We start from the raw sequence: 26671 nt of genomic DNA, 5'->3' as shown, positions 1-26671 counted from the left end.
TTTATTTATTTGACAGAGAGAAGCAGGGGCACACACAAGCAGAAGCAGGCAGTGTGGCAAACAGAGGCAGAGAGAGAAGCAGGCTCCCTGCCAAGCAAGGAGCCTGATGTAGCACTTGATCCTAGGACCCTGGGATCATGACCTGAGCCAAAGGCAGTGGCTTAACTGACTGAGCCAACCATGCATCCTGGGCCGGTAAATTCTTTAGGGGTAAAAAAAAAAAAAAAATCCTGAAACTACTCATATGCTGGAACAGGAAAAACAACAAAATAATTGAACAGTTGGGAAGAAAGAAGCCTGCATTCGCAGCCTCCATTCTGTTTTTTGCCCCTTCTCTGTGTTTTAGCTCCATGAATGTGGGGAACATGTTAAGCATGTTTCTTTAAAACAGAACTTTAGGGTGTGGTGTGTGTAGGTGGCTCAGTCGGTTAAGGGTATGACTCTTGATTTCTGCTCTGATCATGATTTCAGGGTCCTGAGATGGAGCCTGTCTGCAGCCTGCTTAGGATTCTCCCTCTCCCTCTGCCCACTCCTATTACCCGCCACCGCTGCCTGTTATCTCACAAAAACAAAGGGCTGCCTGTGTGGCTCACCCTGTTAAGCTCTATAAACTCTGCCTTGGCTCAGGTCATGATCCCAGCATTCTGGGATCCAGTCCTGCATTGGGCTCCCTGCTCAGCGGGGAGTCTGCTTCCCACTCTTACCCTCACCATGCTCCTGGCCTCTCTCAAATAAATAAATAAAATCTAAAAAACAACAAAACAAAACCCCAAAACCAAAAACCAACCAAACAAAAAACCCAGAGCTTTTGGGAAGAAAAATGTTTTGGGAAATGTTGGGTTTAATCATGCTTATTGCTTGAGATTTGCTTCATTTATTGGAAACTCCAAATATTTATTCCAGTTTTCTCGTTTGTTTAATTGTGTAGTATTAAGCTTGCATCTATGAAATTTAGGCTTGAGGATAAAACATGGGTTTTACTGGTGATAGCTGATTAAGGCAAACTTAAATGAGGTTTGCATTCATTTTAATTAATATTATGAATATCATACTTATTCTAAAGTGTGTTTACTTAAGTGACTAATTGGGCAATTTTCCTTGAAAATATTTGATTGTTTGTAAACAGTCTGTTTGGTTTATTGACAAATGCTGCTTTTGCTTAATTTTGATATTAATATTGAATATACCCAGTGGACCATGTTCTGTTACTTGTAAATAATGAAAAGGTAGCCCATTTAATTTTACTAAGCGACACAATTGCAAATATACATGTTCATATGGGCAGGTTACAAGTTGGTAATAAAAATATTGTTATTTGGTTTACATATTGCTTTTAGGCTACTTTTTCTTGGATTCTGAATGAATCTTTTCAGATATTTATCAGTGCAGTACTAGAATATTTTTAGTCAAATTTCTCACCAATCAAGAAGGGTTATCCTAAGTAATCTCATCAAGATTTTTTTTAAAGAGTGTAGACAATAGGGGCGCCTGGGTGGCTCAGTGGGTTAAGCCGCTGCCTTCAGCTCAGGTCATGATCTCAGGGTCCTGGGATCAAGTCCCGCATCGGGCTCTCTGCTCAGCAGGGAGCCTGCTTCCCTCTCTCTCTCTCTCTGCCTGCCTCTCCATCTACTTGTGATTTCTCTCTGTCAAATAAATAAATAAAATCTTTAAAAAAAAAAAAAAGAGTGTAGACAATACTTTTGAGTGATCCTGAAAATTTCGTAGTAGATGACTATCAAGAGTTTTAAGTCAGATATATATTTTCTCTACTTTTGACATAATTGATGTGATCATCATTCTATCATTTATATAACTGCTTCCATTTTTATAAACAAAATTTTATAAACAAAATACTACCATCTAGAGCAGTGTGTTTCTAAAAACAGGACAGATTTGGGAAGGTTTTGTTTAAAGGGCTTTTCAATCATATTAAAGACAACAATTTCCCAGGTCTCGGCCTGCATTTGATAAAAGTTATTACTGCTGGATATAGTGTTAGTGGTGAGTCCCCACTTTTTCTCTTTTGGCCTTTAGATTTTTATATCAGGAAAGGAGAAATACACTATCTGTAGTCAAAATACAGAGAAATGGTTTTTCTAAAAAATTACCTGAATTATACTCTGAAAGACCATATAAAAATTAATATTCCAGTCACTTTCTAATGGTAGAGTCAGGCCTTAGAGTATTAAAGTATTGTATTTTTTTCCAGACTTCTAAAGATTTGTCAAAGTAATTTAATCTTTAAAGGTAGAATATATTAGATAAGGTTTTGTTTTATTTCAGTTAAAATTGTCTTTTAAACCTGTTGAAGTCACTGGCTCCCGTGGCAATATATATCTTTCAATAAATCTTTTTTCAGATTGACTCCAATATGTCTTTTCCAGATGAAAGCAAATGAGAAGTGGTCATATAGGAGGGGAAAAGTAAGTCTTCCTAAAGAAACAAACATACGCAGTTTAGCCATATTTCAAAGTCACTTCAACATAAAAGCTCAAGATTTTGTGTAAATGCTTGTAAATGCTATTCTAATCAACACATAGGGTTGTTTTTTTTTTGTTTGTTTGTTTTTTTTGAGACTTAGTAAAAATGAAAGTTTCCTCAGGTACAATTAGATATTAAGTTGGTAATAGTTATTAACTATTGAAAAAATATTTCTTTATTAAAGTTTCCAACCCTCAATATAGCTGGGATTTTACTTTTTCTTCAGAGTATTACTTTGTTGTAATCACCAAGGTCTGTTTTTATTATTTAATTTATGTATAATTTGCCTTCAGACATATATCATGCCATAGATATAATTCTCTTAAGTAGATATATAATGTGAGGATTCCTAACTCGTACTAAGATGTCTGAGGAGTGCCTGTGTGAGTTGCCAGTTAAGCTTACAGACTCTTGTTTTAAGGCTCAGACTTTGATCTCATGGGTCCTGAGATTGAGCCCTGTGGCAGGCTCTGGACTTAGCAGGGAGTCTGCTTGAAGATTCTCTCCCTCTGTCCCTTCCCCCAGCTCGCACGTGCACATTCTCTCTCTAAATAAATAATCTCTCTAAAAAATAATAGGTGTCTGAATTTGCGAGATTAGTTTCAATTCTCTAGTCTTTTCAAATTATAGAGGGCTCATACTATAGGTCAGTGCTGTTTAAGATGCCTGTTTAATAAAACCATAAATGATGGGAGAAAGACTGCTAATTTTTTAATCATTAGTTTAAAAATGTGTTTATATAAATACCATGTACCATTTGAAATGAAGGCCATTTTTTTATTTCCTTAATTTCATAGACTAATAGACCATAAAGTTGGAAGGCATCTTGGAAGTGACCAATCCCATCCCTTTCATGGTGTGGTAATTCTTGATAATATGTGGAGCAGATAACCATCCCAGCATCATTCAATGTTTCCAACCGTGACTAGTGTTCTGTCTTACTGTACTAGACTTGTTATTTCACAGATATATTCCTTAGAAGGTAGAGTCAAAAATTCAGAAGGTATAACACTCATTCTTTGGCCCCTTTCTTCTTTTGACTGATCTTCTCTTTTATTTATTTATTTATTTATTTATTTTTCTGTCTGATTAACACCAACTGGTAAAATCAGATGTTGTCTGGGTCTTTATGGTAAGGAGGAAGAGGACAATCTGAGAATAAAAAAAAAGAAGTAGCTGAAAGGTAGGAAGAAGTGAAGCATAACAACAGGAATAATTAAGAAAAAAAAATAAGAAATGGTTGCATGTGGTAAGGACCAATAAGGGGTCTTAGGTTATGCTTCTTGAAAAATTAAGCCCCTATTGTAGTGGGCCTCAAATTTGTTCGAATCTTGGTCTACCATTTAATTACGTAACTTGTGGTAGGATTAACTTCTCTAAGTGTCACTTTCCTCATTTATAAATGAGGCCAAACCTTTATTTTTATCCTTTTTTTTTCTTTTTTTAGATTTTATTTATTTATTTTGACAGAGAGAAAGAGACCATGAGCAGGCAGAGACAGGGAGACAGGCTCACTGCTGAGCAGAGAGCCCGATGTGGGGCTCGATCCCAGGACCCTGGGACCATGAACTGAGCCGAAGGCAGAGGCTTTAACCCACTGAGCCACCCAGGTGCCCCTATTTTTATCTTTTTGATTGAGTTTCATTTAAAGTATTAGGACTGTGATTGGCACATAATAATGTTCATTTAATACATTTTACTGCAACTTAGTTTCAGGTTCCCCTAGGAATATAAATATACCTTAAGGGCAGGAACTTTATCCATTTCTTTTACTGCTATATCATTAGTACCCAGAATAACACATATTGGTTGCACAACAAATTTTTATTGAATGAATAAATGGATTCTTGTCAACTCTATCTTCAAAACATAGATCAGACTACAGTAAGACCCTCCAGGAACTCAGATTTGAATATAACACATTGGCCATTGGTTCTACTCATCTGACTAGTGTCATTTCCCAATGAAGAATAAACTGTGGTGCTTATTGTCAGGGAGAAGAAGCTGTGGGGAGAGTGAATCGTGAAGGGAAGGGCAAATTTTGGCAGAGAGTCTGCATTCTTGTAGTTCAGTATCTAGATCAGTCCAGTAAATCAGGAGCCACAAATAAGGAGATTCTAAAATTTTTTGCTGGCAGGACATGGATTTGGATTTTCCAGGTGGACTTTCGGTTCTTTAGGCTGACTTTATTTGTCTCATTAATTTCTGTTCATTTACCCCAGAGTAACCTGACCTTCCAGGTGAATTTTTTGGACTCCTCTTATTGCCTTGTGGCTTTTCTTATCATTTCTATTACTGCTGTTCTAATCCAGGACACCTGGATTACTACAAGAACTACCCAAGGGATCTAACATTTTAGTTTTGCAGTTTATATGGTCTAATATCGACATAGCCTTGAGAATGATCCCTCTTAAAAGTAAACCACATCGTATTCCATTACCTAAAATACCTCTGAGGCTTCCCAACTCTGAGACTGGTACATAGAATCTATCCCAAACATACCATATTACCTCTTTGTACTGCAGACTGGGAAGCAGAAAGCCTGCAGTATTGTTTTATATATTACTAAGAAAGAAAACATTTTGCTAATTTGACTGTCCCACAGTGGGTATAAGATAGAACCCATTTACAGAATTACAGAATTTTAAAGGAAAGTAAAAATTGGAGTGTATGAAATGCATTTTTTCCCTTGTTATGTGGTAAAGATAAATAGCAAGGACCTGTTTATTAGTGCAGTGGCAAGTGATTGAGGCGACAGTTTTTTTCTGTCTTTAATGAAAACTCAAGTTTCCCCATTAAATATGATATTTGTTCTAGAGTTTTGGTAAAAATACCTTTTATTAGGTTAAAGATGTTTACTTCTATATCTAGTTAAGTTGTTTGTTCCTACACCAAAAGTGTGTTTTATTTAGTGCTTGTTTTGCATCTTTTGAGATGGTCATATTGCTATTTCCTTTAATCTGTTAAAGGTTCCTTTAATCTGTTATAAGGTTTTGTTTTGTTTTTGAAGTTGAACCATCCTTGCATTCATGGGAGCAACTCTACTTGGTCTTGACTTTTTTTTTCAGTCACTATTGGATTCCCTTCTAATATTTTATTTCATCTTTATTGACAAGTGACTTTGGTCAGTAATCATCTGTTTGTATACTTTGTTTTGTTTGGTTTTTGTGATCATCAGCTTCAGAAAATGATTTTAGTCTCTTAAATAGCGTGTACAATATAGAAATTATTCTTGAAAGGTCGGTAAAAGTCATCTGTGAAATTCCGCTTCTGGTGCACTGAAGTGGGAATGGATGATTTTTGACTACAATTTAAAATTTTTTAGTGGTTGATGAACTATTCTGGTGTTCTGTAAAACCCAAGAATAAAGAAGCATTTTAAAATAAATAAAAATTACCATAATTGCCCTGGAAGAGGTAGAAAAACTCAAGAGACCAGTAACTATGGAAGAAATGAAGACATTTGTCACAGGTCTTCCTCCACAATATGTAGCAATAGCAAATGGTTTCACAGTTGCTTCACCCCTCAAGCAACAGCTAATACTACACTGTATAAACTATACTAGAGCAAAAGAAAGTTTCCTTAGTAATTTTGTAGGAAGAAAACATAACAGTCACACAAAGCTGGTGAAGATAATGTACACAGGCCTGGACCAGTGTCACATATAAATATTTGTGCATATTTCTTAAGTAAAAATGTTAACAAAAAAGATCCAGAGTGACAACTGAAAGAATACTGTGTTCTAAGTAAATAAAGCTCATTTTAAGAATGCATGATTTAGTATTTGGAAGCCAATTAACAGGCTTCACAATATTACTGGTGCTAAGAGAATAATAACACTGTGGTTATCTCAGTAGTTGTAAATGTAAAACTTTAGCAAAATTCAATGTGCAGTATTATTTGACAAAATTTAATATTCATTTCTGATTGAAATTCCTGTTAAAAATAAAAGAAGGAAACTTCCAAGCATGAAAAGTATATATATATAAAATCAACAGCCATTAACCTTCTGACCTTCTGTCACTACTGATTTAACAGTGTTCTGGTACAGAAATAACCTAAATAGTTATTATAGGGGCAGCTCTTTTAAAGCAAAAGAGCCTTTATAAGACATTTATATTAAATTTGAATAATACAGATTTAGAGATAACTAGAATTTTATCCATCAAGATGTTTGTAATGGTTTAACTCTGTGAGATGAGATTTTAGGTAAATTTTACTTTCTATATTCATATATTTTTAACTTTCTACAAGAATGTATATTTTTATTACTTTTTTTAAACAGCTAATGCTAAGATTAGGCAGTTTTTTTATCTCTAAAAGGTATAAATGACTAAAAGCTAGAAGATGATCAAAAGCAAATAGGAGTGTCTCACAGGGCAATATAGAAAAATCATCTTCGGGGCACTGTCCAAATAAGCATAGGCCCCCACGCCCCCCAGGAAGCATTTACATAAGAATGACTACAGCAGTGAATCATTAACAGATTATAGTGCTAGCTAATGATAATCATAATTGCCATTATAATATATTTAGGATCTTACATATCAAGTATCTTTCTGTAATCCTTTTATGAGCATTCATCACATTTAATATCTGCGACACTTGGTTGTCATTTTTATTTGTATTTTATAAATGATGAAATGGAGATTAAAGTCACACAACTTAATAGCTGGTGCCACCCCTGAGTGTTTTCAGCCTTATTTGTAACCACTTCTTCATTTTCTAAAGAAACATATCATATTCCTCAGATGTTTACGGGAGGAAAATAGTTGAGAACCATTGGTCTCAAGTCTGTATCTTTTCAAATAGAGAACAAAATTATAGTATCAGATAAAGTATTTTTTATTTCAGAAGATTGAAAGACATTTTACAATAGCAGAATGATTAATGAATAATTAATGATTCTTTGCTATGCAGCAAGAATTTGTGGTTTGTACCAAAACAAGTAGAAATATATAATCATAGGTGCGCCTGGGTGGCTCAGTGGGTTAAAGCCTCTGCCTTCGGCTCGGGCCATGATCCCGGGTTCCTGGGATCAAGCCCCACATTGGGATCTCTACTAAGCAGGGAGCCTGCTTCCTTCTCTCTCTCTTTCTCTCTGCCTGCCTCTGCTTTTGATTTCTGTCAAATAAATAAAATCTTTTAAAAATATATATAATTGTATACCTTGCCATTTTTCTCTCAGATTATGAGAAAAATTTTTAAATAAAGAAACAAAAATTGTAGAATAAAGCAATGTGATGTAATATAGTTGCTTGGCATTTAAAACTTTCTAAAAGAATGTATTTTTATTTTATTTATTAAAAGATTTTATTTATTTATTTGACAAATCACAGTAGGCAGAAGGGCAGGCGGGGGAGGAAGAGGCTTAACCCACTGAGCCACCCAGGTGCCCCAAGAATGTATTTTTATTAAATAATTTTTTATTTTTTATAAAATATATTTTTATCCCCAGAGGTACAGGTCTGTGAATCGCCAGGTTTACACACTTCACAGCACTCACAAAAGCACATACCCTCCCCAATGTCCATAATAAACCCACCCCCCTTCTCCCAACCCCCTTATTCCCCAGCAACCCTCAGTTTGGTTTTTGAGATTAAGAGTCACTTATGGTTTGTCTCCCTCCCAATCCCATCTTGTTTCATTTATTCTTCTCCTACCCACTTAAGCCCCCATGTTGCATCACCACTTCCTCATATCAGGGAGATCATATGATAGTTGTCTTTCTCTGCTTGACTTATTTCGCTAAGCATGATACGCTCTAGTTCCATCCACGTCATCGCAAATGGCAAGATTTCATTTCTTTTGATGGCTGCATAGTATTCCATTGTGTATATATACCACATCTTCTTTATCCATTAATCTGTTGATGGACAGCTAGGTTCTTTCCATAGTTTGGCTATTGTGGACATTGCTGCTATAAGCATTCGGGTGCACGTGACCCTTCAGATCACTATGTTTGTATCTTTAGGGTAAATACCCAGTAGTGCAATTGCTGGGTCATAGGACAGTTCTGTTTTCAACATTTTGAGGAACCTCCATGCTGTTTTCCAGAGTGGTTGCACCAGCTTGCATTCCCACCAACAGTGTAGAAGGGTTCGCCTTTCTCCGCATCCTTGCCAGCATCTGTCATTTCCTGACTTGTTGATTTTAGCCATTCTGACTGGTGTGAAGTGATATCTCATTGTGGTTTTGATTTGTATTTCCCTGATGCCGAGTGATGTGGAGCACTTTTTCATGTGTCTGTTGGCCATCTGGATGTCTTCTTTGCAGAACTGTCTGTTCATGTCCTCTGCCCATTTCTAGATTGGATTATTTGTTCTTTGGGTGTTGAGTTTGCTAAGTTCTTTATAGATTTTGGACACTAGTCCTTTATCTGATATGTCGTTTGCGAATATCTTCTCCCATTCTGTCAGTTGTCTTTTGGTTTTGTTAACTGTTTCCTTTGCTGTGCAAAAGCTTTTGATCTTGATAAAATCCCAATAGTTCATTTTTGCCCTTGCTTCCTTTGCCTTTGGTGATGTTCCTAGGGAGATGTTGCTGCGGCTGAGGTCGAAGAGGTTGCTGCCTGCGTTCTACTCAAGGATTTTGATGGATTCCTTTCGCACATTGAGGTCCTTCATCCATTTTGAGTCTATTTTTGTGTGTGGGGTAAGGAAATGGTCCAATTTCATTTTTCTGCATGTGGCTGTCCAATTTTCCCAACACCATTTATTGAAGAGGCGGTCTTTTTTCCTTCGGACATTCTTTCCTGCTTTGTCGAAGATTAGTTGACCATAGAGTTGAGGGTCTATTTTTGGGCTCTCTATACTGTTCCATTGATCTATGTGTCTGTTTTTGTGCCAGTACCATCCTGTCTTGATGATGACAGCTTTGTAATAGAGCTTGAAGTCCGGAATTGTGATGCCACCAACTTTGGCTTTCTTTTTCAATATTCCTTTGGCTATTCGAGGTCTTTTCTGGTTCCATATAAATTTTAGCATTATTTGTTCTATTTCCTTGAAAAAGATGGGTTGGACTTTGATAGGAATTGCATTAAATGTGTAGATTGTTTTAGGTAGCATAGACATTTTCACAATATTTATTCTTCCAATCCAGGAGCATGGAACATTTTTCCATTTCTTTGTGTCTTCCTCAATTTCTTTCATGAGTACTTTATAGTTTTCTGAGTATAGATTCTGTGTCTCTTTGGTTAGGTTTATTCCTAGGTATCTTATGGTTTTGGGTGCAATTGTAAATGGGATTGACTCCTTGATTTCTCTTTCTTCTGTCTTGTTGTTAGTGTAGAGAAATGCAAATGATTTCTGTGCATTGATTTTATATCCTCACACTTTACTGAATTCCTGTACAAGTTCTAGCAGTTTTGGAGTGGAGTCTTTTGGGTTTTCCACATATAGTATATCATCTGCAAAGAGTGATAGTTTGACTTCTTCTTTGCTGATTTGGATGCCTTTAATTTCCTTTTGTTGTCTGATGGCTGAGAATAGGACTTCTAGTACTATGTTGAATAGCAGTGGTGATAATGGACATCCCTGCTGTGTTCCTGACCTTAGCGGAAAAGCTTTCAGTTTTTTTTCCATTGAGAATGCTATTTGCGGTGGGTTTTTCATAAATGGCTTTGGTAATATTGAGGTATGTGCCCTCTATCCCTACACTTTGAAGAGTTTTGATCAGGAAGGGATGCTGTACTTTGTCAAATGCTTTTTCAGCATCTATTGACAGTATCATATGGTTTTCTTTCTTTTATTAATGTGTTGTATCACATTGACTGATTTGCAGATGTTGAACCAACCTTGCAGCCCTGGAATAAATCCCACTAGGTCGTGGTGAATTATCCTTTTAATGTACTGCTGAATCCTATTGGATAGTATTTGGGTGAGAATTTTCGCATCTGTGTTCATCAAGGATATTGGTCTATAGCTCTCTTTTTTGATGGAATCCTTGTCTGGTTTTGGGATCAAGGTGATGCTGGCCTCATAAAATGAGTTTGAAGTTTTCCTTCCATTTCTGTTTTTTGGAACAGTTTCAGGAGAATAGGAATTAGTTCTTCTTTAAATGTTTGGTAGAATTCCCCCGGGAAGCCATCTGGCCCTGGGCTTTTGTGTGTTTGGAGATTTTTAATGACTGTTTCAATCTCCTTACTGGTTATGGGTCTGTTCAGGCTTTCTATTTCTTCCTGGTTCAGTTGTGGTAGTTTATATGTTTCTAGGAATGCATCCATTTCTTCCAGATTGTCAAATTTATTGGCGTAGAGTTGCTCATAGTATGTTCTTATAATAGTTTGTATTTCTTTGGTGTTAGTTGTGATCTCTCCTCTTTCATTCATGATTTTATTTATTTGGGTCCTTTCTCTTTTCTTTTTGATAAGTCGGGCCAGGGGTTTATCAATTTTATTAATTCTTTCAAAGAACCAGCTCCTAGTTTCGTTGATTTGTTCTATTGTTTTTTTTTGGTTTCTATTTCATTGATTTCTGCTCTGATCTTTATGATTTCTCTTCTCCTGCTGGGCTTAGGGTTTCTTTCTTGTTCTTTCTCCAGCTCCTTTAGGTGTAGGGTTAGGTTGTGTACCTGAGACCTTTTCTTGTTTCTTGAGAAAGGCTTGTACCGCTATATATTTTCCTCTCAGGACTGCCTTTGTTATGTCCCACAGATTTTGAACCTTTGTATTTTCATTATCATTTGTTTCCATGAATTTTTTCAATTCTTCTTTAATTTCCTGGTTGACCCATTCATTCTTTAGAAGGATGCTGTTTAGTCTCCATGTATTTGGGTTCTTTTCAAACTTCCTTTTGTGGTTGAGTTCTAGCTTTAGAGCATTGTGGTCTGAAAATATGCAGGGAATGATCCCAGTCTTTTGATACCGGTTGAGTTCTGATTTAGGACCGAGGATGTGATCTATTCCGGAGAATGTTCCATGTGCACTAGAGAAGAATGTGTATTCTGTTGCTTTGGGATGAAATGTTCTGAATATATCTGTGATGTCCATCTGGTCCAGTGTGTCGTTTAAGGCCTTTATTTCCTTGCTGATCTTTTGCTTGGATGATCTGTCCATTTCAGTGAGGGGAGTGTTAAAGTCCCCTACTATTATTGTATTATTGTTGATGTGTTTCTTTGATTTTGTTATTAATTGGTTTATATAGTTGGCTGCTCCCACGTTGGGGGCATAGATATTTAAAATTGTTAAATCTTCTTGTTGGACAGACGCTTTGAGTATGATATAGTGTCCTTCCTCATGTCTTATTATAGTCTTTGGCTTAAAATCTAATTGATCTGATATAAGGATTGCCACTCCTGCTTTCTTCTGATGTCCATTAGCATGGTAAATTCTTTTCCATCCCCTCACTTTAAATCTGGATACTCATTTTAAGTATCTTGTAGGCTACATATAGATGGATTTTGTTTTTTTATCCATTCTGATACCCTGTGTCTTTTGATTGGGGCATTTAGCCCATTAACATTCAGGGTAACTATTGAGAGATATGAATTTAGTGCTATTGTATTGCCTGTAAGGTGACTGTTACTGTATATGGTCTCTGTGCCTTTCTGATCTACCACTTGTAGGCTCTCTCTTTGCTTAGAGGATCCCTTTCAATATTTCCTGTAGAGCTGATTTGGTGTTTGCAAATTCTTTCAGTTTTTGTTTGTCCTGGAAGCTTTTAATCTCTCCTTCTATTTTCAATGATAGCCTCGCCGCTGGATATACTATTCTTTGCTGCATGTTTTCTCGTTTAGTGCTCTGAATATATCATGCCAGCTCTTTCTGGCCTGCCAGGTCTCTGTGGATAAGTCTGCTGCCCATCTAATATTTTTACCATTGTATGTTACAGACTTTTTTTCCCGGGCTACTCTCAGGATTTTCTCTTTGTCACTAAGGCTTGTAAATTTTAGTATTAGGTATCGGGGTGTTGGCCTATTCTTATTGATTTTGAGGGGCATTCTCTCAACCTCCTGAATTTTGATGCTTGCTCCCTATGCCATATTGGGGAAATTCTCCCCAATAATTCTCTCCAGTATACCTTCTGCTCCCCTCTCTCTTTCTTCTTCTTCTGGAATCCCAGTTATTCTAATGTTGCTTTTTCTTATGGTATCACTTATTTCTCGAATTCTCCCTTTGTGGTCCAGTAGCTGTTTGTCCTTCTTTTGCTCAGCTTCTTTATTCTCTGTCATTTGGTCTTTTATATCACTAATTCTTTCTTCTGCCTCATTTATCCTAGCAGTGAGAGCCTCCATTTTTGATTGCACCTCATTAATAGCTTTTTTGATTTCAACTTGGTTCGATTTTAGTTCTTTTATTTCTCCAGAAAGGGCTTTTATATCTCCCGAGAGGGTTTCTCTAATATCTTCCATGCCTTTTTCGAGCGTGGCTAGTACCCTGAGAATTGTCATTGTGAACTCTAGATCTGACATATTACCAATGTCTGTATTGATTAGGTCCCTAGACTTCGGTACTGCCTCTTTTTCTTTTTTTTGTGTTGAATTTTTCCGTCTTGTCATTTTGTCCAGATAAGAGTATATGAAGGGGCAAGTAAAATACTAAAAGGGTGGCAACAACCCCAGGAAAATATGCTTTAACCAAATCAGAAGAGATCCCAAGTCTTGAGGCTGGAGAAAGGGGATAAAAAGAGATTCAGAAAGAATGATAGAAAATGGGGAAAAAAAAGAAAAGAATTAAAAAAAGAAAACGAATAAAGAAAAGTATAAAAAAGAAAATATATATATATTAGATAAACTAATTTAAAAATGTTAAAAACGAAAAAGGTAAAAGTTAAAAAAAACTTTTAGCAGAAGAAGAGATAAAAAATGAAAAAGAAAAAATTAACTGCAAGACTAAAAATCCCAGGGAGAAAGGCATGAGTTCTTTGCTTTGCTTTCTCCTCCTCTGGAATTCTGCTGCTCTCTTTGGTATTGAAACTGCACTCCTTGGTAGGTGAACTTGGTCTTGACTGGATTTCTTGTTGATCTTCTGGGGGAGGGGCCTGTTGTAGTGATTCTCAAGTGTCTTTGCCCCAGGCGGAATTGTGCTGCCCTTACCAGGGGCCGGGCTGAGTAATCCGCTCTGGTTTGCTTTCAGGAGTTTTTGTTCCCTGAGCGCTTTCCATAGAGTTCCTGAGGACGGGAATACAAATGGCGGCCTCCTGGTCTCTGGCCTTGAGGAGCCGAGAACCCGGGGCCCCACTCCTCGGTGTGCCCTCAGCGAACAGCACCGAGTAACTCCCGTCTGCCTGACCTCCGGCCGCGCTCTGAGCTCACCGAGCCTGCGACCGGTTCAAGGTAACCCCGAGTTGCGAGCTTTCTGTCGGCTCTGTCTCTGTAGCCGGCCTTCCCGTTCCAATACCCGCAAGCTCTGCGACACTCAGACACCCCCGATCCTTCTGTTACCCTGCGGAACCTGAGGCCACGTTGACCCTGTATGGGCTTCACCCTGGTTTAGCCTCTGTAATGATGTCCCTCAGTGGAACAGACTTTTATTTTGTGCTCCATTGCTCCGCCGCTTGGCCGCTTGCCGAGAGCCGGCCCCTCCCCCCGAGGTCTATCTTCCTGTCGCTTTGGATTCACTTCTCCGCCGGTCCTACCTTTCAGAAAGTGGTTGTTTTTCTGTTTCCAGAATTGCTGTTCTTCTTCTCTTCGATCTCTGGATGGATTTGCAGGTGTTTGCAATCTTTAGATAAGCTATCTAGCCGATCCCCTGCTAGCTGTAGTAGTCTCAGCCTGCTACGTCTCCACCACCTTGACTCCTCCCAAGAATGTATTTTTTCAATAAACATTCACTCACAGAATTATACTACAAAAGTTCAGTGTGTACTAGAGATTAGATTCATGGTAAGACCTCACAAAGTCACACATTCTGCATTTCAGAACACAATAAAATAAAGCTAGAAATAAAAAAATTATCTTAACTATTAGACATCATCATTTGAAAAAATATGCCATCTAAGACACAGAGATTAACAAAAATTGAATGAATATACTCACACTATTATAAGAACTTACTATGTAACTATAAGTTATTTACAGTATAGAAGAGCATCACTCTTTAGTATCCTTAGGGAGAAGTATTTTCTTGTCTCTAATAAAATTTGTTACTTATTTCTTAAAATTACACTGAAACCCACATGGATCTTAGTAGCAAAATATATTTTTAAAAATTGGGATATTTATTCTAGCTTTAGCTGGAGATAAATTTCCAACTAAGTAAATTCCCAACTATTACTAAAGATACAGTAGACAAGGTGAAATGTAAAAACACTAGTAAAAATACCCTTAGAGAATATAAAATGTAAAGTTTTTAGAAAGAGGAAAGTAACACATTAGAAAAATGATAAAAATAATATATCTTTAAAGAATATAGAGAATTGAGGTGAATATGTAAATTAATCATCTAAGCCTCCTCAATTAAACAAATGTACAGAACAAATTAGAACATGATTATCAGTGAAAGATACTCAGAGTTTTAAGTTACTATTATATAATCATTGAAGCTAATAGAAATTAGAAAATTTTATATACATTGCATATATACATTGTTTTCCAGATTGGTTTTATCATACCTTTTTTTTTTTTTTAAGATTTTATTTATTCATTTGTCAGAGAGAGTGAGCAGAGGCAGGCAGAGGGAGAAGCAGGCTCCCTGCTGAGCAAGGAGCCTGACGTCGGACTCGATCCCAGGACTCCGGCATCATGACCTAAGCCGAAGGCAGCCGCCTAACCAACTGAGCCACCCGGTTTTATCATACTTAATGGTATTTTTTATAAAAGGTTTTTGAATTTATAAAATTGATACTTGAACCTGTTTCAAGGGTCAAATCTGTTAATGTGTATCAAAAAACCCTAAAAATGTTTATAACATTTACCCAACAATTTGACTTTCTTGGAATTTCTCAGGCACTTTCAGAAATGTTTGTTATAGTATCATTTTTCTTTAATTAAGGGACTAGGAACAACCTAAACAATTAATAGGAGGTGATTGATCTAAAATTTTGATGAATCCATAGGATTCCTAAGGTTTACATCAGAAAAGTAATTTCCAAATTAAAAAAAATCTTCATGATATACTGGTGAGGAAAGGTTATAAACAATATAGTTGTATGATACCATTGTTTAGTTTTATAAAGAGGAAAAAAACGAAAGGTAACCTGAAATGTTTATAGGGTCCATCTATTAGTTTAAAGATTATAGATATAAAAGTTATCTATTATCAAGCACATTGTTCTTGTCTTCATTTTCCAAGTTATGTCCATTGAGCACGTATCCACCTTTGAAACTTAAGCAAACCAAACTTCTAATTTTAGGACAATAGAGCTATTGGTATTTGGTCTGATAATTCTACTTTGGAAATTCCATCCCAAGGAAATTACCTACTGAATGTGTCAGGGTTTTCAGGGGGATAGTGGGGAGGCAAGTATAATTTATACAAACATTGTCAGTGGGAGCATCATCAGGGTTGGTGTCAGAAGTGGGGGTGTGGGGGAAATACAGCCAGCTTTCTATTAATAGAGAAATACGATGTAATTAGCAAAAGTAATGTACAAACATGCAGATGTGTCCAGAAGATAATAACTTGGGAAGATAGAGCACAAAGCAATACTACCCACTGATCACTGTTATACCAACAATTATATAAATTAATATTATTTAGAATAGTGTTTGGAATTAGAGTGATTTTCAGATATGAATATAAACTATGCTTTTTTTTTGTAAAATTTGGTTAACTGGAACTGTTTTGAAAACTAAAAGACTTTTGATATCCTTTCTCTGCCTCTTAATACCCCTACCTAAGATGCCTTTGATCTCTTTATTGTTACTCAGTTTTCTAGTCTTAAAGGTACTTTTTTTTTCTTATTGGGTACTTTATTAGATTCTTTGCTGGAACTGTGTTATAACACATCTTACAGCTTTACAAAAATACAATTAAGCAAATCTAACTTGGAAAATACATTTCCATCTACAAGAAAATATACACATATATATTAATATGTGCACACTCATTCTTAGGAATAAATAATATATAGTTGTATCTGTAAATTTAAAAGTTTATTTCTGTTGCCATGTTTCTGTTCTGTGCACCCATGTCTCATTGTTAATGAAATGAATATTGCCTCTGGTACTCTATGACAGTAAGAAAATGACCTTTGTTTCAGTGAAAATAGGAGATTATATTCCAGATTGATCTTATTGCACTTAAACTGGTATTTTATATCCCAACTGCCTTAAGTGGGCAGGTTAAGAATTTTTTTTAATTTTAAAAACTCAACATTTGTAGTTTTAAAAGATACCAGTTTTAAACTAATAATGTGGATCATGTTTATTATTCAAAACATTTTTGATGATGATATTCACCATGTGGTATTTTATGTGATTTTGTTTACCTAGGAGATACAAGATGAAAGCAAGAAGTAGAGCTAGTAGTCTGGACTGGAGGAAAGTGGGAGGGGCTTATTGAAAGGAATTGTCATCTATTATTAACATGATTACTGTCATGTAGTTAAATGCTTGTCTCATAAAATACCTCGATTTGCATTGACTGTGAGAACCTAATTCCTATTCTCCCTAGAAAAGAGGAGTTCTTAGGTAAGTGAAAGATGAGTCAGCATCCCATGTGTTTTGATACTCCAGTGAGCACTGCCTCCATCCCTTGAGAGGTACAGACTCCTACGGAGGTTTAGTAAAAGATGACAGTGAATTCTTGAGGCACTGTCTCTTATTTATTTTCCAGACCAGCTCCTGAGATTTCACATTTCAGGCAGGTTGGGGATCATCTCCTCTGCCAAGTTTTTCCTTGCCTGAATTTACCCCACCCATTAGTTTAACCTGACTGACCTCTCTGGAGGCAGCAACTGTTGACTTGCTGCTTTGTTGGTCTCTAGGCTTCAGTGCCTCTTAATTCAGTATATACAGGGGTAAATGTATAGTACTTGAACTGTTGACTGTAGGGGATGGAGTTCCATGTTACAAGTGGCATTTACTTTCTAATCATGAAGCAGAATTTGTTAAGAAATTATGCATTTTTTTAGATCTATACAAGAGCTAAAAACAACTTTCCTAGAATAGGAAGCTAACACCTTTAGCTTAAAGGTGTTCATTCAGCAGCAGTTGGGTAAAATTCAGTATTAGAGGTAAAAAATGTAATTCATAGCTCGGAAGAAAAACTGAAAACTGTAATGTAAAGACATCTTCCAGATCTCATTCATTGGATTTCCAAATTCCTTTTTTTTTTTCCCCAAGATTTTATTTATTTATTTGGCAGAGATCACAAGTAAGCAGAGAGGCAGGCAGAGAAAGAGGGGGAGTCAGGCTCAGAGAGCCCAATTCAGGGCTTGATCCCAGGACCCCGGGACCATACCTGAGCCAAAAGCAGAGGCTATAAACCACTGAGCCACCCAGGCACCCCTGGATTTCCAAATTTCTAACCCAACTCCTTAGAAGATTTCATTAAAACAATTTTGTAAATTACTGCATCTATATCAATTTAAGATTTTGCCACCCAGGTTTGAATCTCAAATGTATATAGAGAGTTTGTTAATTTTTTCAGCATGTATTGTAGTACATAATGATTAACAACCAAACTGAAAGTTTGGAGTATCTAGAAAATGTGCCACTGGGTTGTGTTGTTTATAATATTTGTGAAAGTTAAATTCTGAGTAAATCTTAGAGTACAGCACTAACAGTGGTTTCTTTTTTTTTTTAAGATTTTATTTATTTGTTTGAGATAGAGCAGGAGCAGAGGAGCAGAGTTAGAGGGAGAAGTAGGCTCCCCACTGAGCGGGGAGCCCGGTGTGGAGTCCGATCCCAGGACCCTAGGATTATGACCTGAGCTGAAGGCAGACACTTAACTGAGTGGGGGCACCCCTAATAGTGGTTTCTTATGGATTGCTATTTTTTCCCATAGATCTATCAAGAATGAAATTTTCATGTTGCCTCAAGGTCTCCATTTTGCCTTGACTAGTGCCCATATGAAGGCCCCATTTTCACCCCTGGAGTAAAAAGGTCTTGGTAGTTACCTGGACAGATGAGCCATCATTCACATCTGTACATATGTCAGATGCCTCTGATTAATAATGGTGGTTTCCTAGTCAGCCCAATTCCTGTCTTTCTCAAGACAGAGCTCCCTATAGTCCTTACCTTTTTTTTTTTAAAAATCAGGATTGACCCCTCAAATGAAACCAGTTCGCCATTTCTGCTATATACCAAAAGCATCAGTGTCCTGTTCCACAGCATGGCAAATTCTAGAGGACAGAAAGCCTCTACATGAATGGTTTTCTCTGCAATACAAACATCTTGCTTTAGGAAATACCAGTGAATTTTGGGGGGAGCATAACAATAGAAAGCAAAAAAAGCCATGAGCCTGTAATATAAAACAAGGATGTGTTCTTTTAATTACAAACACGTTCCCCCCAACCCCCGCCCCGGGAGAAACAAAACAGCAGTAAGAGAAGGGTATCATAGTTTCAAACAAGTATACTTCAAACAAGTGTGTCATTGATTTATTTCATCGTTCAGCAGGCAGTGAAAGGTGTTCTATAATCATGTCTGCATAGCATAGCCGTATTTGAAGATGTTGCCATGATGTAATACTGCTTCTAATCATGTTGGACCTCTGATCTCCATAAGCAGAAATATGGTTAGTGGAGTGTATGCCTCATTAAAATGTAAACTTTTATATGTTCTTTCAAAGTGATTATCTTGGATAGCATATAAAATATCACAGACCGTTTACCATAATTATGGTTATTACCACTTGATTCGTGTATTGTCATTAAAAAATGGAAGTTTTGGCTCTAGAGCTAAAAACTACCAAATTCTACTACCAAAGAAGAAAGAAAAGAAATGAGCTTTTTTGGAAAATATTGTTTCAGCATGGCCTTAAATACTAAAACAAAAATTACTAAGTCTTTGAAGCCTTCTTTAGTTAATACTGGTTAAGCAACGAGACAAAAGAGTATTCATGATCGTTAGAGCCTTTCCACCTTTTTCTTTCGAAACTTCCATTAGATTGCATCCATAAAATAAATCTAGTGTTAGATTTCTCTACTAAAATCAGAATATCACATATTGAGGCATATAGAATGCCATCATAAAAATAACATGAGGAGAGACCCATCATTCATAAGTAGTGTACTGAAACAACGCAGCACCGTTCTTGTTTTTGACTATATGGCATGCCCAAACCGAATTAATTTTAAGTTAACTTATAAAAGTAGTGTTGGTAATGGCCTTTAGCCCCAAGACCTGCTTCAGATCATACAATAGGCAGCAAGTTGCCTAGAAGAGCAATTTTTAACTATTAACTAGAGCTTTGTCCCCAAATCTTTGACAGAGAAACTGTTTATTCCCCCAACCAGTGCTAAAACCCTGGTTTAGAACTTGACAGTCTGTTATGTCTCGAACAAAACAAACAAGAGAGGGAGTTTCTCTCTCGTTACCCCATAGCAGGTAGACCAGTACCACTTACCCTTACTTTCTAAGATATGGGCCCAGTTGCTGAATGAGTAAGAAAGCAAAAAAGGAGATTTTTCTACTTCATGTAAAATAAAAGGAGGAGAGAGATGTCAATGTTGTGCTCTGCAATTGCCAGATACAGAGATAATATTTTAGGATTGAAGCACTTAAAGTCTGGAAAAGTCCATCACAGCAAACCAGTTAATCACTTTGTACCTCTGGAGAAGGGAATGGGGTTTGGGACATGGTGGAGGACCAATGGGTTGTGAAAGGTTCTTGGTTTTGCCAAATAACAGAGGAAGGGTCTTTGGGGGCAGTAATAATGGGATAACAGATTTGAAAGTGTCATAGGATACTGAAAACCAGTATCGCAGGAGCCCCGGGGACAGTGGCTGGTGAGGCAGGATAGATTGATGGGAATGAGCTTGCAGGTGCCTTGCATCCCCTCATAAGGACGTTGGATCTTATTCATAGGTGATGAGAGACTAAAGTAGAAATAATATTTCTCTACATATGCCTAATAATAAAGCATAGCAAAAGCATTCAAAGACACCTTTGAAAAGGTTCATCCGTACCACTGTCACTAACTCTGTTCTTCTAGTCTTTACCGATTGTACTTTTTTTTTTTTTAACCTGTTTGTAATCGCAGTCTGTATATCATTTTGTGTTCTGTTTTCACCCAGTCTTAACAAGAATTTTCCATGATACTACTGTGGAAGATTTTAAGCAAAGGAGTGATATGATCAGCTTTGTCTTTCAGAAAGGTTACCCTGGCAACACTACAGAGATGGATTGAATGGAAAAAGAATCATAATGGGCTTAAAGAATAGGGAATGTGTTCAAGAGATGTTTAGGGAGTTCTTCCCCAGTGGTCCATAAGAAGAGTTCTATCACAGACATGGACGTCTCTTCCTGAGCCCATGCTGGTAGTTGAGAGCAAGCCTTACTCCTCAGCGAGATAGAAATGCTGCCTGATTCCTCTTGGAAACCCTCCTCTGCCTTAAATATATTATGCTAGTTTCAGAGATCTGATTTCATTTTGAAGTAGGCTGAGCTCTGAGAGTCTCTGCAGAGTCTAACCCAGTGATGGGTTAGCACAGTGCATGAAAGCAGTTTTACTTTGTTAGGCAGCACTTGCAGGTAGTGAATGGGGAATAGTGTTATGTACTTCAGCTACTTCGCCGGTCTGTTCTTCCAGGGGTCAGGAGTGTGTATGTGTGTGAATGATAAGGGTTCTGAAAATATTTTCTTGAATGAAACTATTATTATTTTTATTATGGTAGTATACATTAATTGAAAAACTTGCTACATAAAGTTACTTTCCAAGATGATATATTAAGAAGTGAGCACTGCACTTAAGCCATGGGGTAAATTCTGCTGCTGCTGCCCAGTCTTGTAGATTATGCTTACAGGGCAAGTCATTTAATCTCTCTGGTGCCTAGTTTCTTAAAAATGTAGAACTTGTAACCTCTGATATGTGTATGGCACCATTTCAGCAATTCTTTTTTCTTTTGGCTAGGGATAAAAAATTTTTTTTGATATGTAGTAGCAGATCGTAGGTAGTAGCGTAGAGAATAATATACTGTAAATATATTAAGTTTTATTTTGTCAGTAAGAGCATGGGGGCTATTAGCAGATGTGGTTAGGGAAGCTTGTGAACTAGTTAGCACTGTAAACAGCCTTCATTAAAATCCTTAATTTTAAGGTTGTTTGATCTGTATTTGAAGGGTATTCTAATCTAGTTTCACTGTTATTTAGCAGGCTGGCAAAATTAAATACCAAGTAGACAGCCTAGTAGGGTAAGAAAGGTTTGGGGGTTGCTCTCCCCAACCCTTTCCTCTCTGTTCATCCAGCCCCCTTATCTTCCTTCTTCCTCTCTTCTTCCTTCTTGCTGGTGAGGGCATAAATCTCACATGTCTATGTTGTACATACCACTGTAGCAGATTGTAGATGATAGTTAATCCTGTATATTTTTAGAGACTTTAACACTATTTGGAATTTTACTTCTATAAAATCTCACTTTAAGTTTTAGCTTCTCTTTATTTAAACATAAAAATCTCAGAACTATTCAGGTCATAAAAAATTCCTCTTCACTAACTCATTTAGAAAATACTTTAGTAAACTGATTCTCTAAAATTTATTTGTTAAAGCATAGGTGCATACTTTGGCATTTCAAAAAAAAAAAAAAAAATCTGGTGGCTCCTTCCTTTGCTATTTAGAATTAAGTCATCTTTGAAGATACATTTCCCTTAAAGTTGCAAGACATTTTTTACAATTGAAAGAGTTGGAAGGAACCACAACATTGTAACTTCCAGTCAGATGCTCCACAGTAATGAACAAAGACTTGGCTAAATAAGCCAAGAATAGCTTTATTAGCTCTGCCTGGAGAAAAGCACTGTCGTATTTGGGCCTTCCTAATGTTTGCACATTGCTTTGCATATATACACATAATGTTTCTTTGGTGACTTCCTGTGTTTGATTTAATTTTTGAGTAAATGAGATTTTGTAAAGGTGGATATGTTATATTGGCATAATGTCTATTTAAAAGAAACCACTACTGTCTACTGAAAAAAAAAACACTATTTTGTTTCCACAGAAACCTGCTAATATTTTAGTTATGGGTGAAGGTCCTGAGCGAGGAAGAGTAAAAATTGGTATGTTTTATTTTTGATAAGTCACAGTGTAGCACTCTTTTAAAACTTTTGCAGACAGCAATATCACTTCTAACTTTTGCTGTAATGATATGCTATATTCATGTAGTTCCTTCTTGATCAAAGCCATTTCTAAAGAGTTTACATTAAAAGTGAAAAATGTTTCACACTCTTAAAAGGTGTCAGACAATCTTTAGAGATTGAAGTGTTCTAATTATAAAATAAGCCAGGGAAGTTTCTTAGAAACCTTTGCCTTCATTAAAAATAGCCTGTGGAAGTGAGTGGCTTCTTTCCATGTTAGAAGCCAACCTCACCTTTAGTCACAAAGGCATAAAGCAAACTAGTAATTAACAGCATCAGTTCTGTTCACCTGATCCAGTTGAGATCAGAACATATGCCTCTGTTGACCTTTCAACATTAGGAATTACAAACTAGGAAAACCGTGGAGGCTGGAGAGGTACAGAACCTTAAGTTCTAGAAGGCCTCTGCCTAAAGGGAAAAGAAAGTAACAAGCATTCTTTACCTTGGCATGTTTTTTAATAGCTCTGTTTTCTTATATATCAGAGCAAAATTTTTACCCAGTTCTGGTCTGGTACCTATAAGGATAAAACTGAATTTTAAAATTCTGTTTTTTTTTTTTTTTTTTTCATTGTCATTTCTAAGTTGTCTTTGTCACATTTATTTAGTTTGTTTTGTGTGTGGGTAGAAGAAGTGTTGTAACTAAATTATGTTAATTTAAAGGCAGCAGGGTTGTGGGAGTATATAAAAAAAGCAAAGAGTACTTTCTGATTGCAACATTTAATATAAATGCAAATTATCAGCTAATTTGTACCATTTAACCGACAAAGAAAAACCTAGATGTTCCTAACCCCTCTTCCCCATCCTCCCCTATAAATTCCCCAGATCTCACTTTCCACTTTTAATTAGACCCTCAGAATACTCTTTTATCATGCAAACCTCACAAGGTTTTTAGTATCACAAACATTTGATGTACCTCGGAGTACTCCTAGGCATTGACTCCCTTTGACAGCCAGACCCTGTCAGTACTTAACTCTATAGGGTCACCAAATGCCTTCTAAGTCCTAACTTGTGTTTTAAAAAGCCCAATTTGGTTGCATCAAGTTCTTCAAATGTAAGTTGAAAGTGTGCAAAATAAAAAAGACCCAGCCAAACGGTAGTTACAGACATTTTTTTTTACTAAGATTTGGAGAAATTTTATGTAACAAAATAATCTAGTTTGGAATTATGCATATGATGTAATGCATATGATGTGAGCAGGTTTGGGGGATACTAAAGGCTTAAAGCATTCACATTTAAGAAGAAATATTAGTTCTCCTATAAGCCAGTATTTAGTAATCTGAGTCATGGTTTTAGTTCTTTACCAAATTTCTGTGTTGGGTTTTTTTAACCTCCATAATTAAGAAGGGTAGATGAGAGCCTCCTTCATTAAAAATGTATATTAGGAAAGCAAAACCAAATAAATGGTGGATGAATCTTGAAATTTTTGGTAGGTGGTATGAACAGGTGATCATTCATTCAATGTATATTTGATAAAAGCTATGTGTAATGACACTAGATAGATACTAAAAGAGATGAAAAAAGACAGTTTTTGCCTTTAAGATTACAGTTTAATAGGATAAACAGTCATGCCTGAATAACTACACTACATATTAAACTATGTGAAATGCCACAACTTCAGTTCTGAGGTAGGATTTTATGACATTTGTCAATCATTTAATTTCTTCTTTTGAAAATTTTTTTTTTCCTCCTGAAAAAGGAGGTGATTGAACTATATGACCTTTTAGAAGGTCTTTTCCAGCTTAAAAAAATTACTGTGACCCTTTAAGTTAATAAAATTCAACCTAAATAAATGGGGGAGAGATAGTGGTATTAACATACTGTATAGTCATGATTATCCCAGTTACCAGGCTTATTGATGCAAATAATGGAAAGCCTTACTATAACTCAGCTAGTTTCTCAGTGCTTATAACCAATGCAAAGAATGGACATGAAGTTTAACAACCCTGTCCCCAGTGGTAGTGTGACAGGCAGAAAGAAATCTGCCTGAGAGTATAGGGTCACGCTTGACCTTTGGAGCAAGCATATCTATAACCCAGATGAAGAATTCAGCACATTTTCCCTATCTTAACAGTGGTAAAATTAATCAATTAAATTTGTAAAAATATATTGACTTAACATTATTATTATCTTTATTTGCAGCTGATATGGGCTTTGCCCGATTATTTAATTCACCTTTGAAGCCTTTAGCAGATTTGGATCCAGTAGTTGTAACATTCTGGTACCGAGCCCCAGAATTACTTCTTGGAGCGAGACATTATACCAAAGCTATTGGTGAGTATAACTAATTAAAATTCCATGGCATTTTAAAAGTGGCTTTGTTATTGTAAAATATATATATTTCTGTGTATTAAACCAAATAATACAGAAAACTATAAAAATAAGAACAAAAACTGTCCTAAAATTCCACTACTTAGAAACACCATTATGAGCATTAGGAATGTATTATTCTAAACATCTCTCTCTGATAGATATTTTAAAACTTCTTAAATATATGGGATCATACTATGCATTCTAAGTAAAAATATATTTTAAATTTTACTTGAGAAGAGAAATAAACACAGTAAAATTTCTAAACCATTAAACTTCAGACAAATGTTTCTTTTTTTCACCAAAAGAAATACTTCTAAAAGGTCCCCTTGGAGTTAAGGAGAAAAATTATGGAAAAAGTGGTTTAGGATATCATAATTTGCTTTTCAGTTTTTGATTATGTTGATTACCTCCGTACTATTAAGAATTGGGAAATTAGTGCTCTTTTACTTCTTCAGCCTCCCAATTTATAAGCTCTGTTAGAAATATTGTTGTCATTATTATTATTACTACTTTGTTGATGTTTACAACATTTATTTTCTATTTACAAACCATAATTTCCACAATTTGTACTCAGATCATATATTGTAACAGATTCAGTGCTCAACTCCCACAGTCCTTTTTCCATACCTTTTCCATTACTGACATCTTTATTGTGCCTCATTTTATTTCATTGAATTTTTTCATCGTGTTCTTTTCTTATGTGCTTTTCTTTTCTTTTTCCCATTGTTAAATGTCTTTACTGTTTACCTAACTTGCTGTGTTCTCCAGAATAGCATTAAGCCTGCTTTTGTTTTTCTTGGCTGATTCCATCCAGAAGTCTTCTATGCTATGCTGTATTCTGGACTGATTTTCATCCTGGCTTTTCTTTTCCTTTTTTTTTTTTTTTTTTTAATTCCTTTGAGTTGGACATATTTCCTTCTGTGCTTTATTATTTTGCTATAGCATATTCTCAGCTTGCTTTGGAAAGGTGTCTTGGAGGTAAATTTTCCCGTTCTTGTATTTCTCAAAAATACCTATGTCTTACTATATCATGCAGTTTGGCTAGGTTTAAAATTCTAAGTACAAAATAACTTTCCTTCAGTATTTGATGATGCTCTTCCATTGGCTTGTAGCATCAGTGTTGCTAATGAAGATTCATGCCAGTCTTGTACTCATTCCTTGGTGGATTACCTGGGTGGTTTTTCTTTTTGAAAACAAATAGGATTTCTTATCCTTCTGCTTTACAGTAATGTGCTGACCACTTGGTAGGCACATTCAGTCTGTAATTTATATTGTACAACCCATGTCTGTGGAAAACTCTTAAACTAGTCTTTGATCTCTTCCTCTGTCTTCTGTGCCTGTCTTTCCTAAACTGAGTGTTGGCATATGTTGGACTATTACTGGACTACTTGATAGCACTTTTCTTATGTTTTTCTGCTTTTGTCTTTTTTTCTCTAAGAACCCCTTCTTATTCTGTATTAGTTTTTTGTATTATTTTATGGGGGGAAAAAAGCATCTCAACTATCTGTGAGGATGGTGATAACAGTGCTTTTTAATTGTTTGTAATTTGCTTTTTTCCTGAAATAATTAGGTGTTTTCTTTATAGGCTCTCTTTTTATTTATATGTCTCAGTTTCTCCCTTCCATGTGGCAAGTGTTCGTCCACTATTTGTTGACCCTCGATTATCTCTTCATATTTAAGAATCAGCTTACAGAAAAGTGCTTGGGAAC

At 36.1% G+C, this 26671-nt stretch overlaps 1 protein-coding gene across 3 annotated transcripts in view; it reads left to right on the top strand.

The window, feature by feature from the left end:
• Positions 1-26671, top strand: part of CDK8 (cyclin dependent kinase 8) — a 136203-nt gene that overhangs the window by 92901 nt on the left and 16631 nt on the right. For 2 of the 3 annotated variants that reach the window (XM_059143842.1, XM_059143841.1), the window contains exons 5-6: positions 22517-22574; positions 24792-24923. In XM_059143842.1, the coding sequence (XP_058999825.1) occupies positions 22517-22574; positions 24792-24923 (190 nt within the window). The remainder of the gene's footprint in view (positions 1-22516; positions 22575-24791; positions 24924-26671) is intronic. The other variant, XM_059143843.1, reaches the window with a different exon arrangement.

The sequence above is a fragment of the Mustela lutreola genome, chromosome 13 (genome assembly GCF_030435805.1).
Source record: "Mustela lutreola isolate mMusLut2 chromosome 13, mMusLut2.pri, whole genome shotgun sequence".
Taxonomy (NCBI): domain Eukaryota; kingdom Metazoa; phylum Chordata; class Mammalia; order Carnivora; family Mustelidae; genus Mustela; species Mustela lutreola.
This window is presented reverse-complemented; position numbering and strand designations above follow the sequence as displayed.